Source organism: Saimiri boliviensis, chromosome 13 (assembly GCF_048565385.1).
Source record: "Saimiri boliviensis isolate mSaiBol1 chromosome 13, mSaiBol1.pri, whole genome shotgun sequence".
Taxonomy (NCBI): Eukaryota; Metazoa; Chordata; class Mammalia; order Primates; family Cebidae; genus Saimiri; species Saimiri boliviensis.
This window is the reverse complement of record NC_133461.1, coordinates 9,533,206-9,548,759: the sequence shown is the minus strand read 5'-3', so window position 1 is coordinate 9,548,759 and position 15,554 is coordinate 9,533,206. Positions and strand designations below refer to the sequence as shown.

The 15,554-nt window shown below is 39.9% G+C and overlaps 1 protein-coding gene across 7 annotated transcripts in view; it reads right to left on the bottom strand.

Annotated features, from left to right (window-relative positions):
* RTTN (rotatin) overlaps positions 1-14,538 on the bottom strand; it is a 184,001-nt gene extending 169,463 nt beyond the window's left edge. For all 7 annotated transcript variants that reach the window (XR_012513060.1, XR_012513061.1, XM_074383250.1 and 4 more), the window contains exons 1-8: positions 14,315-14,538; positions 13,797-13,984; positions 12,727-12,904; positions 10,853-10,942; positions 8,055-8,145; positions 6,239-6,353; positions 4,806-4,956; positions 1,270-1,435 (exon numbers count right to left, since the gene is read on the bottom strand). Coding sequence is in view for 5 of the 7 variants with exons in the window: in XM_074383250.1 (XP_074239351.1) it covers positions 1,270-1,435; positions 4,806-4,956; positions 6,239-6,353; positions 8,055-8,145; positions 10,853-10,942; positions 12,727-12,904; positions 13,797-13,984; positions 14,315-14,345 (1,010 nt within the window). In the remaining 2 variants the exon portion in view is untranslated. The remainder of the gene's footprint in view (positions 1-1,269; positions 1,436-4,805; positions 4,957-6,238; positions 6,354-8,054; positions 8,146-10,852; positions 10,943-12,726; positions 12,905-13,796; positions 13,985-14,314) is intronic.
* Positions 14,539-15,554: the final 1,016 nt, after the last annotated feature.

The following is a 15,554-nucleotide window of genomic DNA, read 5'->3' as shown; positions in this document are numbered from 1 at the left end:
AACATGTTTGCAGCGGAAGGATAAAGTAACATACAAATACCACACCAATCCTTTTAAGCAAAGTTGGTGTATGAAAATCTGGGGGCCAGGCACTCAGGGCCAAGCATGGTGACTCACATCTGTAATCTTAGCACTTTGGAAGGCCAAGATGGGAAGATCACTTGAGCCCAGGAGTTCGAGACCAGCCTCAGCAACATAGTTAGACCCCATTCTACAAAAAATAAAAGCCTTAGCCAGCCGGGCACAGTGGCTCATGTCTGTAATCCCAGCACTCTGGGAGGCCGAGGTGGGCAGATTATGAGGTCAAGAGATCAAGAGCATCCTGGCCAACATAGTGAAACCCCATCTCTACTAAAAAATACAAAAATTAGCTGGGTGTGGTGGTGCACACCTGTAGTCCCAGCCACTCGGGAGGCTGAGGCAGAAGAATAGCTTGAACCTGAGAGGCAGGGGGTGCAGTGAGCCAAGATCACGCCACTGCACTCCAACCTGGCACCTGGTGACAGAGCGAGAGTCTGTCTCAAAAAAAAAAAAAAAAAAAAAAAAGGCTTAGCCAGGTGTGGTAGTACAAAACTGTGATCCCAGATACTTGGGAGGCTGAGGCAGGAGGATCACTTGAGCCCAGAAAGGCTATAATCATGCCTCTGCCCTCCAGCCTAGGCAAGAGAGTGAGATCTTGTCTCTAAAAAAAAGGAAAAAAAACTATATTTACACAAACAAATAAAATTCCACAAACTGTTCAACTTGAAGGAGTCCTTATTTCATAAAAATATTCTCCAACCATTCAACAGTAAACACTTATGCATTTGTTATAAGACTTACAAAAATATGTTTAAAATACTATCAAAAATGTATCTATCATTTAAAGCTATGTTTTTAAACTAGATCATTTTCTGTTTGTGGCTGGTAAAAACAACTTAGCAGGTCAGAATCATTTCTTTTTTAATGAAATAGGTACAGAAAATACAGTTTGGTGTTTCTAATATGGAATCAGAATACTATTTTGTGGGACACATACACACACATATATATACATAAACAGAGTATATATTCATGTACTGAGCACTGAGTTGCGATGTAATATTTATCTGTTCTTACTGTGGATCATGGTCAAAAAAGGTATGAAGCCAGGGTTTAACATAAGACCTATACCTGTGTTAATGTTTCAAAAAAAAAAAAAGGACAGAAAAATAATTATCTCCCTCTAAAATTAACACACACAAGTTAACTGGCACTTCTAATTTCCCCAGAGACACTGCTAGCAGTCACCTCGAGGACACTGCATCCCAATCCTGGCCATCTCCTCTGGGGCGCTGGCCTGTGCGCCCAACCACTGAAGGCCGAGGGCTGCTGCTTCCTGGGGAAGGATTCTGGGAATGATGAGTACCTCTTGCTTCATGACAGTAAGATAAAGAAGAATTTTGGGAAACTGTGTCTGGGGAAAAAAAAAAAGAATAAAATTATCCCTAGTAGAAACCGACTTCTGACTATGTAGTATTTATGTATCATTCTTCCAAAAACATTAACAAAATTAAGATAGTAGGAATCCTTCTACAGGATAAAAATAAAAGCAAAGATCAAACTTTTCTATAAGTATTCACCTTAGCACATTTAGGTTTATGTCTAACTGACCTGATTGCATGGGACCTTCTAGCTAATGGTATTCACTTACAACATCAGCAACTACTAAAGCAGAAAAACAGGATTCATGAATTCCTCTGCTTCAAACTCCCCAAGAATGGCTACCTCATACTGTAGTCAAAAATTAATTCAAAATGGATCAACAACCTAAATAGAAAATCTAGAGCCATAAAGCTCTTAGCAAAAAAAAAAAAAGTGTAAATCTTCACAATCCTGAATTTGACAATATGACATCAAAAGCACAAACAACCAAAGAAAACACAGATAAACCGGACTTCATCAAAATTTAAAACTTCAGTAAATCAAGGAACATTATTACAAGAAGGTGTTAAGATAACTTACAAAGTGGGAGAAAATACTGGCAAACCATATATCTGATAAGGATTTAATTTTCAGAATATATAAGTAACCTAAAACTCAACAATAAAGAAAACAATTCTTGGCCAATTTTTTAAATGGGCCAAGAACCTTAATAAACATTTATATGAATAAACAATAAGCACATGAAAAGTCATCAGAGATTCATTGGTCATTAATCATTAGGTCTTTAGAGAAATGCAAATCAAAACCATAATGAGATACCACTTCACATCTACTAGGATGACTATGATTATTTTTTAAAAAGAAAAAAAAATGAACAGATTAGTGATGATGTGGAAAAACTGGAAGCTTCATATATTGCTGATGGAAATGTAAATGGTACAGCTGCAGTGTAAAATAGTTTGGCGATTCTTCAAAAAGCTAAAGATAGAGTTTCCATATGATGCAGTAATTTCACTCCTAGGTATTACCCAAAAGAACTGAAACCAGGCACTGAACAGATACTTGCATGCCAGTCTTCACTGAAGCCTTATTCACAACAACTAAATGTGGATACAACCCACATGTCCATCAACAAATGCATAGATAAATAAAATGTGGGCTTCTACATGCAATAGAATATCATTCAGCCATAAAAAGAAATAAAGTTCTGATACATGCTACAATGGGGATGAAGCTTGAAAACATTACAAATAAACCAGACACAAAAGGACAAATATTGTATAATTCCACTTAGATGAGGTACCTAGAAAAAACAAAAATCAGAGACAGAGAGTAAATTAGAGGTTACCAGGAGCTTTGAGGAAAGAAAAAATGAGAAATCACTGCTTAATGATTAGAATTTCTATTTAAGATAATGAAGAGGTTTAGCAACAGTGGTGACGGTTGTATAAAAATGTGAATGTGGCCAGGCGCGGTGGCTCAAGCCTGTAATCCCAGCACTTTGGGAGGCTGAGGCGGGTGGATCACAAGGTCAAGAGATCGAGACCATCCTGGTCAACATGGTGAAACCCCGTCTCTACTAAAAATACAAAAAAATTAGCTGGGCATGGTGGCGCGTGCCTGTAATCCCAGCTACTCAGGAGGCTGAGGCAGGTGAATTGCCTGAACCCAGGAGGCAGAGGTTGCGGTGAGCCGAGATCGCGCCATGGCACTCCAGCCTGGGTAACAAGAGCGAAACTCTGTCTCAAAAAAAAAAAAAAAAAAAAAAAAAAAAAAAAAAAAAAAAAGTGAATGTAATTAATGCCACATATTTTACACTTAAAATGTTTATAATGGCATATTTTATATTATAAGTATTTTACCCCAATAAAAAAAGAATTAGGTAATAAAAGCATTTACAGTCAGAGAGAGGGGAAAAATAAATAAACTCTCTAAGAGCTTCTCACTATACTTCAAAGAAAATACAAAATCCTTACAAAGATCTGCAAGCCCCAATATCCTCTGGCCCCTCAAAACCGCTCTGACCTCACCTCATTCTCCTCTCCTGCCCAGCTCACTGCCCTCCACTGTCCTGGGCTTTCAGTTGCTCAAGAACATCACCCTCAGCGCTACCTCAAGGCCTGACCTTTCCTGGGAACACTCTTCTTGCATCTCTTCAAGTGGACGGTTCCTTGTCACCCTTCAGGTCACCTCCTCTGAGAGGTTTTCCCTGACTATCCTAAATGAAGTTGTTTACTCAATCACGTTCTGTCACATCACCCTTTTTATTTCCTTCAAGTACTTCTCCTTATCTCAAGCAAACTTGATTATTTGTTTAACATATAAGCTCATAAGGGCTTGGATCTTACTCATCTGTTCAGTGTTATACTTCCCTAGAGCGGGCGTCCCCAAACTGCGGCCCCCTGAGGCCATTTATCCGGCCTCTCGCCGCACTTCAGGAAGGGGCACCTCTTTCATTGGTGGTCAGTGACAGGAGCACAGTATGTGGCGGCCCTCCAACGGTCTGAGGGACAGTGAACTGGCCCCTGTGTAAAAAGTTTGGGGACGCCTGCCCTAGAGGCTAGAATATCAGGGGCATATATCAGGTAATAAATACGTATTATTAAATACATTAATAATTCTTCAGAGATATCAATCATTTTTAATCAACATTATAACTCTTTCTGTTGAGGCATGGGGTACCCAGAAGCTCTCTGTTATCAGTCATTTGCATAATCCCATGCCCTCTAATATCTAGAATAAAACCAAGGTAAAACATAAATATTCAAGTAGCACAGGATCAGTGAAAATCCCAATGAAATAGGGATAAACTAGGAAACATGACAAATGACTATAATATTTGACTTTCAGTGTAGATTGTATAAGCACACAAAAATCCTAAATTGTAGATACTGTTTTGTCAAAGCAGTCTGGTACTCTATTTGGGCATTAGGTGGCGCTTTTTCTCTGAAAAGTCTGGCATGGCTCTAACACTCTGACTATATCCCACGTTGCATAAAAATACTTTTCATAAAATTTAGATCAATATTTTTCAAACAAAACAATTTATTAACACAATATGTAACTTGCTCAAATGCCCAGAGTCCTACATGAATAGCCACACCCAGAATCCTAGTCACTACGTCCCAACAACACTGTTCATATAGAATCTCTGGAAGTCTAGCAGAAAAGAAAAACACCTTGTAAATATCTCTTATCCAAAAAAAATAAAGGGTCAAGAGATCATGGCGGTTTCTGTCATTCATGCAGTCTGTAAAGATAATCATTTGAATACATTTAGGAATGGGGAGTTTATATTGTGAAATGCATATACAATAAACCCTAACAGTAACTATAATGGGAAACTCCCAGAAGAATCTACAAATAACACCCGTGGCTACTGAACAGATAAAAATAAATACCCTGTTTATTGGAGAAAAAACCTGGATCTCGGTGAAAATTAAGTCTGTTTCTTAAATATGTGCACAGCTGCTGCAGGCAGGACACTGACTGTAAAGCCAGGTGATGTTTTCCATCTCCTCCAAAGGCCAGTTTCAACAGAGATAAAAGGCTCTGAAATAAAGAATAGCAGTGAAAATGATTAAGGGAACAAAGTGCTCAACTTCAAAGAAGAATGTGGAGCTTAGGTAAGTAAGCTTAAGTGAATAATCAAGAGAAGTAAAAGAAGTTGCCAAATATTTGTAAGACCTAAGAAACAGAAGTGGGCAAAAATGACTCAGCACAAGGCAAGAAGATAGGTCAGAATAAAATAAGACAATAACATTTAAATAGAATAGTCAGTGTTTCCTAGTTCTAAAAGCTGTTAGTCAAGTAACCATTCTGAGAGAAGAGAGGAATTATTCCCCACTCAGGACATTGTATGACACAGAACGTTTTAAAAATCACAGCAAGCCCTTTTCATCTCAAGCATCTAAATCATTTGACCACATTTTGGTAATTAACAGCTTTCCTCTGCAATCATGTGCCAGCTTTGAGCCTATGTATTAACAGTTGCCACCCACTCGAGTCCACTTCAGCCTGGTGAGTGTGGAGCGAGAATGCTGAGGCATTACTGGCTGCTGTGGAGATGCCACAATCTTCCACCCTGGATCCCTCTCCCTCTACCACATAAGCAATAAACTAGAAAAAATAAAAGAATCCATCTATGTTACTCACTGCTACTATATTTCCCCAGCATGTACACTGTGCATTAAACAAACTAGATATTCAAGAAGCAATGCTATACTTTTTTTTTTTTTTTTTTTTTGACAGAGTCACACTCTTGTTGCCCAGGCTGGAGTGCAATGGCACGACCTCGGCTCACTGCAACCTCCGCCTCCCAGGTTCAAGCGAGTCTCTTGCCTCAGCCTCCAAAGTAGCTGGAATTACAGGCACCTGCCACCATGCCCAGCTAATTTTTGTATTTTTAGTAGAGAGAAGGTTTCACCATGTTGGCCAGGATGTTCTCGATCTCCTGACCCCGTGATCCACCCACCTCAGCCTCCCCAAGTGCTGGGATTACAGGCATGAGCCACTGTGCCCGGCCTATTTTTACTTTTAATAAAGACTCCTGTGAAACCTCGGTTTTCAAAGTCTACTCTACCCTTTAGGTGATCCATAAATGGTAACTCAAAGAGGCCAAACTGGACTGCAAGTGTCAAATGAAGCTACTACTATTGGAGGAGCTATAACTATCCAAGTTCATGAATAAGTGCTTTAAATAGACAAATACTTCACTTTTTAAATACATGAGTACATACAAAGTTCCTTCCCAAGAACTCTTACACTGCAAAATTTGCTGTATTGCAAAAAGTTCTCTACTTCAAAATCTAAAACAATTATAGAGGGCACTGACCTGAACAATTTTTGGTCTTTGAAGGAAAATCTCAGCAGGAAAATCTTGCATGATAACGTCCTTCAATAGTTCACAGGTGTTCCAGATTAAAGTGTGGTTACTACTTCTTAAAGAGCTACAAAATACAGTGTTAATCATTTTTAAGAAGAGTTCATCTGTTCCAGATTCTAAGTAGCCTACTGACATGACAACTCCATTAACAAACCTTCAGGTCTCAGCTGAGATACCATTTCTCCAGAAAAGACTTCCTAGATCTTTTCCCTTATCAATAAACAATTCTAGGGCAGTGCTTCATCCACTGTCCATTATCTCATGATATTAAACTGCCTGTTGATTTTGCATTCCCCCCACCCCCCGACCCTCTTCAAGAGCAGGAACATCATACTAACCACTGTAGCCACAGAGATTATCATAAGGCTACAAAACGAGTTCAATGAGGTCAAAGAGCACAGAATTCTAGAAAATCTATCAAATAAATTAAGAAATGAGACAGAAAAAACAATAAGTACAGAGGTAAATTCTAAGAATTAAAGTCCTTTACTAATCTTCCCTACTCAAGGTGAATCAGATTAGGACTCCTTCTTCTCCCACACAAAGGCTATCTATTGACTCCACCCACTTAGGATTGGCAGCTGTTCACTCCCCACCCCAAAAAAGGCACACTACTTCTCTCAGCCCAGTTCCATTACGCTATCCACCATTCACCATGCAGAGGCAGGCATTAGAAATTACCGCCATCTCTGCTTCAGGGACTGACTCAAAACTGAGAGATTAGACAACCTCCTAACCCTTTCCTGTGTGCACTGTACATCTTCAATATGTTGTTTCAAGAGAATTCACTGATGCTCTTGGAAGTGTCATCATTAAAAATGATTTAATAGCATCCAACTGTAACCTGGCCCTAGCCCTAATAAATTGGTCTTTATTTTCCAGATTGACACCCCAAAAAATGCAGAAAATTCATGTATTATGGCATTCATGAAACTGTGCAAAGTGAATCTGGACATTAAAACATTCTCCAAATTTCCATATATCAGCTATTTACTCTTGCAGATAGCAATCAATTAACAGTCATTACACAGCATAAGATTGTATCAGTGGTACCCAACCATCTCTACGTGGTATAATTCGTCTCCTAATGAAGCTCACATTTTGAAATGTATTCTGCCAAAAAGACTACATTTATGTTTAATTTTGCATTTTCATTAATCAAAGGCATAAGCAGTGGCCAGTAAGAGAATCTGGTCAATAAGAGAAAATTCCTGTCCCCAAAGACTACACAAGATTCCAACCACAAAAAGAAACTTGGGCCAGATGCAGCGGCTCACATAATCTCAGCAATTTGGGAGGCCAAGGCAGGCAGATCAACTGAGATCAAGAGTTCAAGACCAGCTTGGCCAACATGGGGGAACCATATCTCTACTAAAAATACAAAAATGAGCTGAGCATGGTGGCATGTGCCTGTAATTCCAGCTATTCAGAAGGCTGAGGTACGAGAATCACTTGAACCCAGGAGGTGGAGGTTCGGCAGTGAGCCAAGAGCCTGTTATTGCACTCCACTCTGTGTGATGGAGTGAGACTCTAACTCAAAAAAAAAAGAAGAAAAGAAAAAGAAAAAAGAAACTTGATGTGGAAATTGATTAAAAGCAAACAGGAATTTTTCTGGCTTGCTTTTTGAAAAACAAAAATCATTCAATATGACCATTAATACCTTTCATAGCCACTGGTATCTTTTCCTGGTGAAACATGCAGTAATAACTTTCAAACAATGACTATAAGTGAACAAAAATACCTAAAAATACATCAAGTACTGTACCTTTCATTAGAGGAGAGAACGTGTCTATCTGTGGTGGTCAGGGGTAGCCAAGGAAATATAGAAAACTTCAAACACTTCACAGTCTGATTTACTGTAAATGGAATAGCAAATCTTAAGGTATCAAAGAATAAAGAGATGACAGATTCACAATGTGAAGGGTAAGTTTTCTCTTTAAAACAAGTCTGAAAATAAAGGCTATATCATACAGTAACCTAAAATATACTAAACAAGGTCAGCTGCAAATTTGTTCTATCACAGGATAAATTAAGAGTTCTCTTTTCATAATTGAAACAGAATTTATATGATATTAAAATAAGTATTAGAAGAAGAGCATTAAACACAATCCAATACAGAGTGACATACAAAGTTTCAATTAAATTTTCTATTTTACCCTGAGGCTGACCAGAACATCAAGCTTAAATTCAACATAAAAGGAACTGACATTTAGGGAAAACCTCAACTTTTAGAAATTAAAAATGATAAAACATAATGATATACTATATCTAGTCATGTTTAAATATCCTATATGGTGTCAGGCATTTTAAATCTCTATGAAGATGACTTGAAAACCGTAAGGTTGAAAAACACATATCAGTGTTCAAACAAGATTAAAAGAACTCCGAGAAAGCAACACAGTTTTAAACTATCCCCATGCAAGTTATTTTTAACAGATCTTATATAGTACAAGTTAAGGTGGCAACACTGAGAAATAGCATCTACATAAGTCCTTCCAAATGGCAGTCTTTCTGCCAAATGCTTTGAAAAGAGCATGGAATCGCTAAATGTGGATAGCAGTATTATTAAATTCCCAAACATAGCACAGTTACTTCTTTCAAAAGTGCTAACATAAAAGCAGGATTTACTCTCTAAGGAAATAAGGAGAGGTGGGTGGAGGGAAGGACAGGCTTACACCACACAGTAAAAATGTGTCCAAAATAAGCTAGACCATCAATCAAGACAAACTGCAACTCACATAATAGTGTAACAATCGCAATTCCCCTTAATGTTTTCATCGGCTTCATTCAGATACCCATCCTTTACCAACCCTAGAGACTCCCCCTCCCTTCAGATGTCCCTCATCTTGATGAAATTGAGCCTCTCAGCCGTCTGGCCTCAAAAACAAAGCTTGCTACAAGCCTGACAAAACTTTTCAAGAATAAAAAGGTAAAGTATTCTAATGGCTTAACAAGTTTTCCATTCTTCCTTATAATGTTATTCCACTATGAGTTTCCATGAAAGCTTTTTTTTTTTTTGAGACGGAGTTTCGCTCTTGTTACCCAGGCTGGAGTGCAATGGCGCGATCTCGGCTCACCGCAACCTCCGCCTCCTGGGTTCAGGCAATTCTCCTGCCTCAGCCTCCTGAGTGGGTGGGATTACAGGCACGCGCCACCATGCCCAGCTAATTTTTTTTTAGTATTTTTAGTAGAGACGGGGTTTCACTATGTTGACCAGGACGGTCTCGATCTCTCGACCTCGTGATCCACCCGCCTCGGCCTCCCAAAGTGCTGGGATTACAGGCTTGAGCCACCGCGCCCGGCCTCCATGAAAGCTTTTTAATAACAGAGGCTTCCAAATGGAGTTTATTTGAATATGTGATGTCAGCAGATATAATCTCAGACACATCCTTTTCATCTTAACTATGCAGGAAGGAAAACTGTAAGTATGTGATTACTTAACTGTTTCCTAACTGCCTCTCCAAGGACCAAGTTTTCAACCTTTCTAGTATCAGCATCTTTACCAGTAAAATGGGGTCACTAATCATACCAATCTGAGAGAGACTCACGAGGATTCATTCATTCCTTCAAGGCTACATACTGAGTGCCTAACACAAGCTGGCATTGTTCCAGACACTGAAAATAAAGCAATCCTCATAGCTATTACCAAACTTACAGCAAGGGAGACAAACAAAAACAAATAATGTGTTAGGAAGAAAATTACACATAAGAAGTGATCATTGGCTAGAATCATCAGCAAGGTCTCTGATGAGGTGGCATGTGAGCTAAGACTGAACATAGCCAGATGGATGGACATGAGATTCCAGATTCCAGAAAAAGGGTTCTAAATTTGAATATTGTAATTAACTGGTATGAAGAAATGGGAAAAGAAGAAACTAAGATGATCTTCAGTCTCTGGCAGGAGTAACTGGATAGATGGTACCATCAGTAAGCTGGAGAACAAACGAGATGACACATGTGAAGTACATGGCACAATACTTCAAATAATTCATGTTTAGGCCAGGCGCGGTGGTTCACGCCTGTAATCTCACACTTTGGGAGGCCGAGGCGAGTGGATTGCCTGAAGTCAGGAGCTCAAGACTAGCCTGACCAACATAGGGAAACCCCATCTCTACTAAAAATATTAAAAATTGGCCAGGTGTGGTGGCGAGCGCCTATAATTCCCAGCTACTTGGAGGCTGAGGCAGAAGAATCACTTGAACCCGGGAGGCAGAGGTTGCGGTGAGCCAAGATCCTGCCACTGCACTCCAGCCTGGGCAACAAGAGCGAGACTCTGTCTCAAAAAATAATAATAATAATAATAATTCACGTTTAGCAAGCACAAAATACTAATGCCACTACTACCATCTATCTACAGAGTTGCTCAAATATGGTTAGATAATGCAAAATTTTACCATTTAGATTCGATATCCTAAACTAACTTGAAACAACTAAAACACTTGACAGTAGTTTGGTGCTGAAACATTTAAGTTTGGTAAAAATACATCTTCACCATAATGAAGAAAAGTCCATTAATTTTCAATTGACCAGGTCAACAGGATTTACTTCCCTACATATACACACCCACTGGTCGTGGCGGCACTTCCATCTGCTGGAAATTACTTTTATCTTGGGGAAAATATCCTGTTAAGATTTCAGGGTTTTTTGATAATTCTGAAAAGAAAATAAACATTAGTGCATTCTCAATTCCTTATTGGCTAAAAGTGAAGCTTACTTTCTTTAAATAATAATGTTCTCTCTCAAGTATTGGAATCATTTTAAAAACTTTTTTTAAAAAAACTCCAGCTTTTTTTCTCTGAATGATCTATCTTCCTAAAGAGGAAAACACCTGCACTTGACTCCATTTCCAATGAGGCATTTTCTCCCACTCTCACTTTCACTGTTAGCCAAACACAGTTACTTGTTAGAAAAAATCTGCCACAAAGTATTCAAGGACTATTCCTCTATACTTCCTAATCCTTCTCCCTCTCCCTTTACTCCAATAATATAGTTTCTAATCACCTCCATGTTCGGTCATATCTTTAAAAAAAAGTTGTCAAAAACAAAGGAGTCAAACATCATCTTTCAAATACCTTTATCCCTGTAACATAAGATTATACGTTCAGCAGTTCAGCTCCAATGAGAATGAGGAAAAGGCCAAAACTATAATTTGTAATTTTATGTTTGATGTTTTCATGCCAATAGTTCCTCAAACTAATAAAGAAAACCAACAATTAGCCCCCTAAACCATTCCTCTACTCTCACCTGCAAGGAATCAGATTAAAAACTCACAATGTAAGATTCTACTTTATCTGTGATGTCTTAGAAACTTTAAAATATATTGTTAGAGATCACAGATTTGGGAGCCAGATAAAGCAATGTTAGAATACTGTGTCTGCCACAGATTAGAAAACTGGGTGCTTTGGGGCAAGTTACTTAATGTTTTTCTTCTCAGATATAGGGTAAGACTAATAACATCTCAGTCAAAGAGCTGTTTTCAGATCTAACAAGATGATGTATTTAAATCAATTTATTCAATGCCCCAAAAGAAAACTGAGTAAATGACAGCTACTATTATTGTTGTGAACTGCCAGCTTTAACAATACTGGTAATGGTAGAAAAGAAAATATGGTCTAACAGATAAAGCATCAAAACTTTTTTTTTCCTTTTACTACTCAATCACAAAAACTGCATGAGCATGTTTTTCTTCAAATAAATTCAAATCCATTTCATGTGCAAGGCACAATACTGCACATTAACAACAACATGGCAATAACAGCCAATACTGCTGCATTTAATACAGTCTGGGTCCGATGCTAAGCGCTTTACAAGAGACATTGTCCCATTCTGAGAGAGAGGTGTTCTTATTATCCCAATTTTTAGATGAGAAAACTGAAGCCTGGAGGGGATAATTACCTTAGCCAAGGTCACACAACTAGTAGCATAACTGGGACTTAAATCCATGTCTCTTTGACTCAGATTTTAACTAGTATATCATTATGGGCTGCAGCATATAAAAATACTTTATTATGTCATTTTTACTGGTCCCCACTGCAAAATGATGAGCTAGGACAGATATCATTATACTTCAATATGAAGAACAAGGTCAAAAATACAAATATAAAGCACTAAGAACAACGTCTGCACGTGAGCGCTCAAAAATATACTGTTATTGTCAAAGAAATAATCTGTCAAAATGTTCTCATAAAAGCAAAGTCACTGGCATCCTTTAGGCCTGACCAAAAAAGCAATTAATGCAAATGTACCATCCTTTGACTAAGAGTAGAGGAAGGGGAAAAGGTCAAAATCATTTAAGTCAACACGAGAAAAATAAGTTTGAGGAAGGTGGGAGAAATCCTTTTTTAAAAATATCTAGTGTTCCTTTCCTTAAAATTTACCATTAGAATCAACATACTTATATTTTAACAGATTCCATCAAATTAATTCCAAAGAGTTACCCATTTGATTGGTTTGGTATGAGGCAGAAGATTGCGCAGGAACTTCCGAAGGAAGAATAAAAAGTCCATCCAGAATGCCATCAATTTCAGCCTGCAGATTTGGCTCCACATTAGATCGAAGCTGAGATAAGAACTCTACTGCACCAAAATCAACCAAATGTTGGACTGCTGGGGGATACTAAAATAAAAAGAGAATGGTCTTGAGAATAACTATATCAAAATCCCTAAATTTTAACCTTCAGTAATCAAAACATGAAATTATTTTTAGTATACCAGATGTTCCTTTTTGGGAAAAAAAAAAAAAATTCATGGCTCTGCCCCAAAGTAAGGCACTTCCATAAGGAGCACATACACCTACAGAGACATATATACAACACTTGACAACATTTATGAAAGATAAGCCAACACACTGCACACTAGAAATGCACACTATCAATTCCTACTCTTATTTTTTAAATTAGTTACTTTTTTCCACTGACGCTAACCTTCTGGTCCCACCCACAATCGGTCAACAGGATGTCAAATAATAAGATTCCTCTACCATTGTACAGTGATTTAGTTTTGAAAGGTTAAACTTACACTTTGATATCTGACCCTGACAACCACCTAGTGTTGAGGTAGTATAAGAATACACATCTAAAAGCATATGGGTGAGCAACTTAACAAGGGTATTTATGAATCATGGTTACGTAATATCATTTTTAAACGTGCTCCCTTTCATGCTGACACATCTAATTTTTAAGATGTAAATATCAGAAGATAAATACAGAGTACAAATAGTAACCTCCAAAGACAACTCCAAAAATCAGAACATAACAAAACTCAAAAGAAGTTCTGTGTTACTTCTGAGCCCAGCAGAGACCATGTGGGATTGAGTATCACATATCAAAGATGAGCAATATATACCCAGAGGAATTAAAATTCAACCTCTCTGGTTCTTAAACAACAAAATAAATAAATTTAAAAATAAACTTTTAACCCCAGTTATTTAACTTTCAATGTGTTACAATTAAATGACTACAAAACGGTCCACTCTTCGGATTATTTTCTTTATGGCAAAATGATCCTACCTTAACCAATCCGCTTAACAGGTTGAGAACCTCTTCCTTCATCGGAACGGACGGGAAATTGAACCATTCCAGCAAATGAAGAAAAAGTTGCCTCTCCTGAATGAGATCAGCGTGGCAGATTAAGTTGTGCTCGATCTTGCAGAGAATACTCCTGAGAGCGCGCTCCCTGATCTCGGCCAGCGGATGACCTGTCAAGGCACAGCACAGAACGATGTCCCGACTGCAAAGAGGCGCCTACCCAGACTTTATTCTAGAACGACGTGACTTAGGGTGTGGGCAGGGGCGGCGTGAAGCCGGAACAAAGCCGCTTTTTCAGAGGCAGGCCGCCGGTGCCTTCGGGACGGGAACCGCGGAGCTCACGCCGAGTCCGAGGTGGGTCCCCGGGGGCTACCCTAGCAAAGCAGGGGCGAAAGAGGGAGCCGTCGCGGGATGACCGGCCGAGGAAACGTGACACGGCCATTCTCAGGAAGTGACCAGGACAGGAGGGTGCCTTGGGCGAGGGGCGAGCTGACAGTTACCGAGTTTCCTGATGAGCCCCGCCGGGACCATCTCGTCCCCTTAACCTGCCGCCGCCGCCGGAGAATTAAACTGCCGCGCCACTGCGTCCGGCCACAATTAATGTCCTCCGGAAACGCGGCCAGTGGGACGCTGGGTTCCGCAATGCCTGCGCTCAGCAGGGGAAAGAGACATTCCGTGAGCCGTTCACAACCTGCAGCCTCACAGGAGCCACTACTGCGCACTTCCTGGACAGCAGTCTCCGTCGCAAAAAAGGGGGAAGAATAAAGCAACAGGCAAGGGGTAGAACCCGCGTTGGCCGCCGCGCACGTCGGGAGTTGTAGTCCTGGCTCGGCCGTGCTCCCTGCACCGAGCTCCGGGCCCGCCGCGACGCCCGGAGGCCTGGCGTTCCGGCTTTCAGCGCGGGAATTCGGGCGCTCAGCGCGGGCTGCAGAGGCCCCGGTGGGAGCCCCGCCCACCTGCCCCGCCCCCTCGCTCGGCCGCGGCTTCGTTCCCGGCCCTGCCAACCCGGTTCTCAGCTCCCAGAACTTCACGATTTACAATGCAGACTTCTGCTTTGTGGCCGTCCTCCCCATCCCCGACTGCTAAACCACGCACCCTCTTTAACTGTGAGATGTACCTCCGAAGTCAAGCAATGCCTTTGGGTATCCAAGTTCAGATACAAACAAGCAAGCTGCAGAAGCGGGGTGGGCGGGTATGAGTGAGCAGAAGAGAGAAAGGGGGCTGCAAAGAGAGAAATCAAGGCGGGGCGGGGGCCGGGGGGGTTGATTTGTTGCATGCCACCAAAGTTGATTTTTTTGCACCGCGCACAGTGATCGAGCTAAACAAATCCTTTTTAAAAGAAATTCTAAGCAACGGTAAGAAAAACAACAACAAAACTACATTTGTAAAATGATTTGCATTTTGGAGAGCATTTTCTCACTCTGATCGTTTCACTTTTCCTGGGAAAGGGATGTCAAGACAGGTAAAGTGGGCCCTCGGTATCTCTCGGTAACTGGTTCCAGGACCCCGGCAGATACCCAAATCCACCCATGCTTAAGTCCCTCTTACAAAGTAGTGTAGTGTTTGCATATAAACTACACACATCCTCCTATATACTTTAAATCATCTCTAGATTGCTTACAATACCTAATACAATGTAAATGCTGTGTAAATAATTGTTACATTGTACTTTTTATCTGTATAATTTTTTACTGTTGTATTGTCATTTTCAATTCTGGGTTTTTTCCCCCGAATATTTTC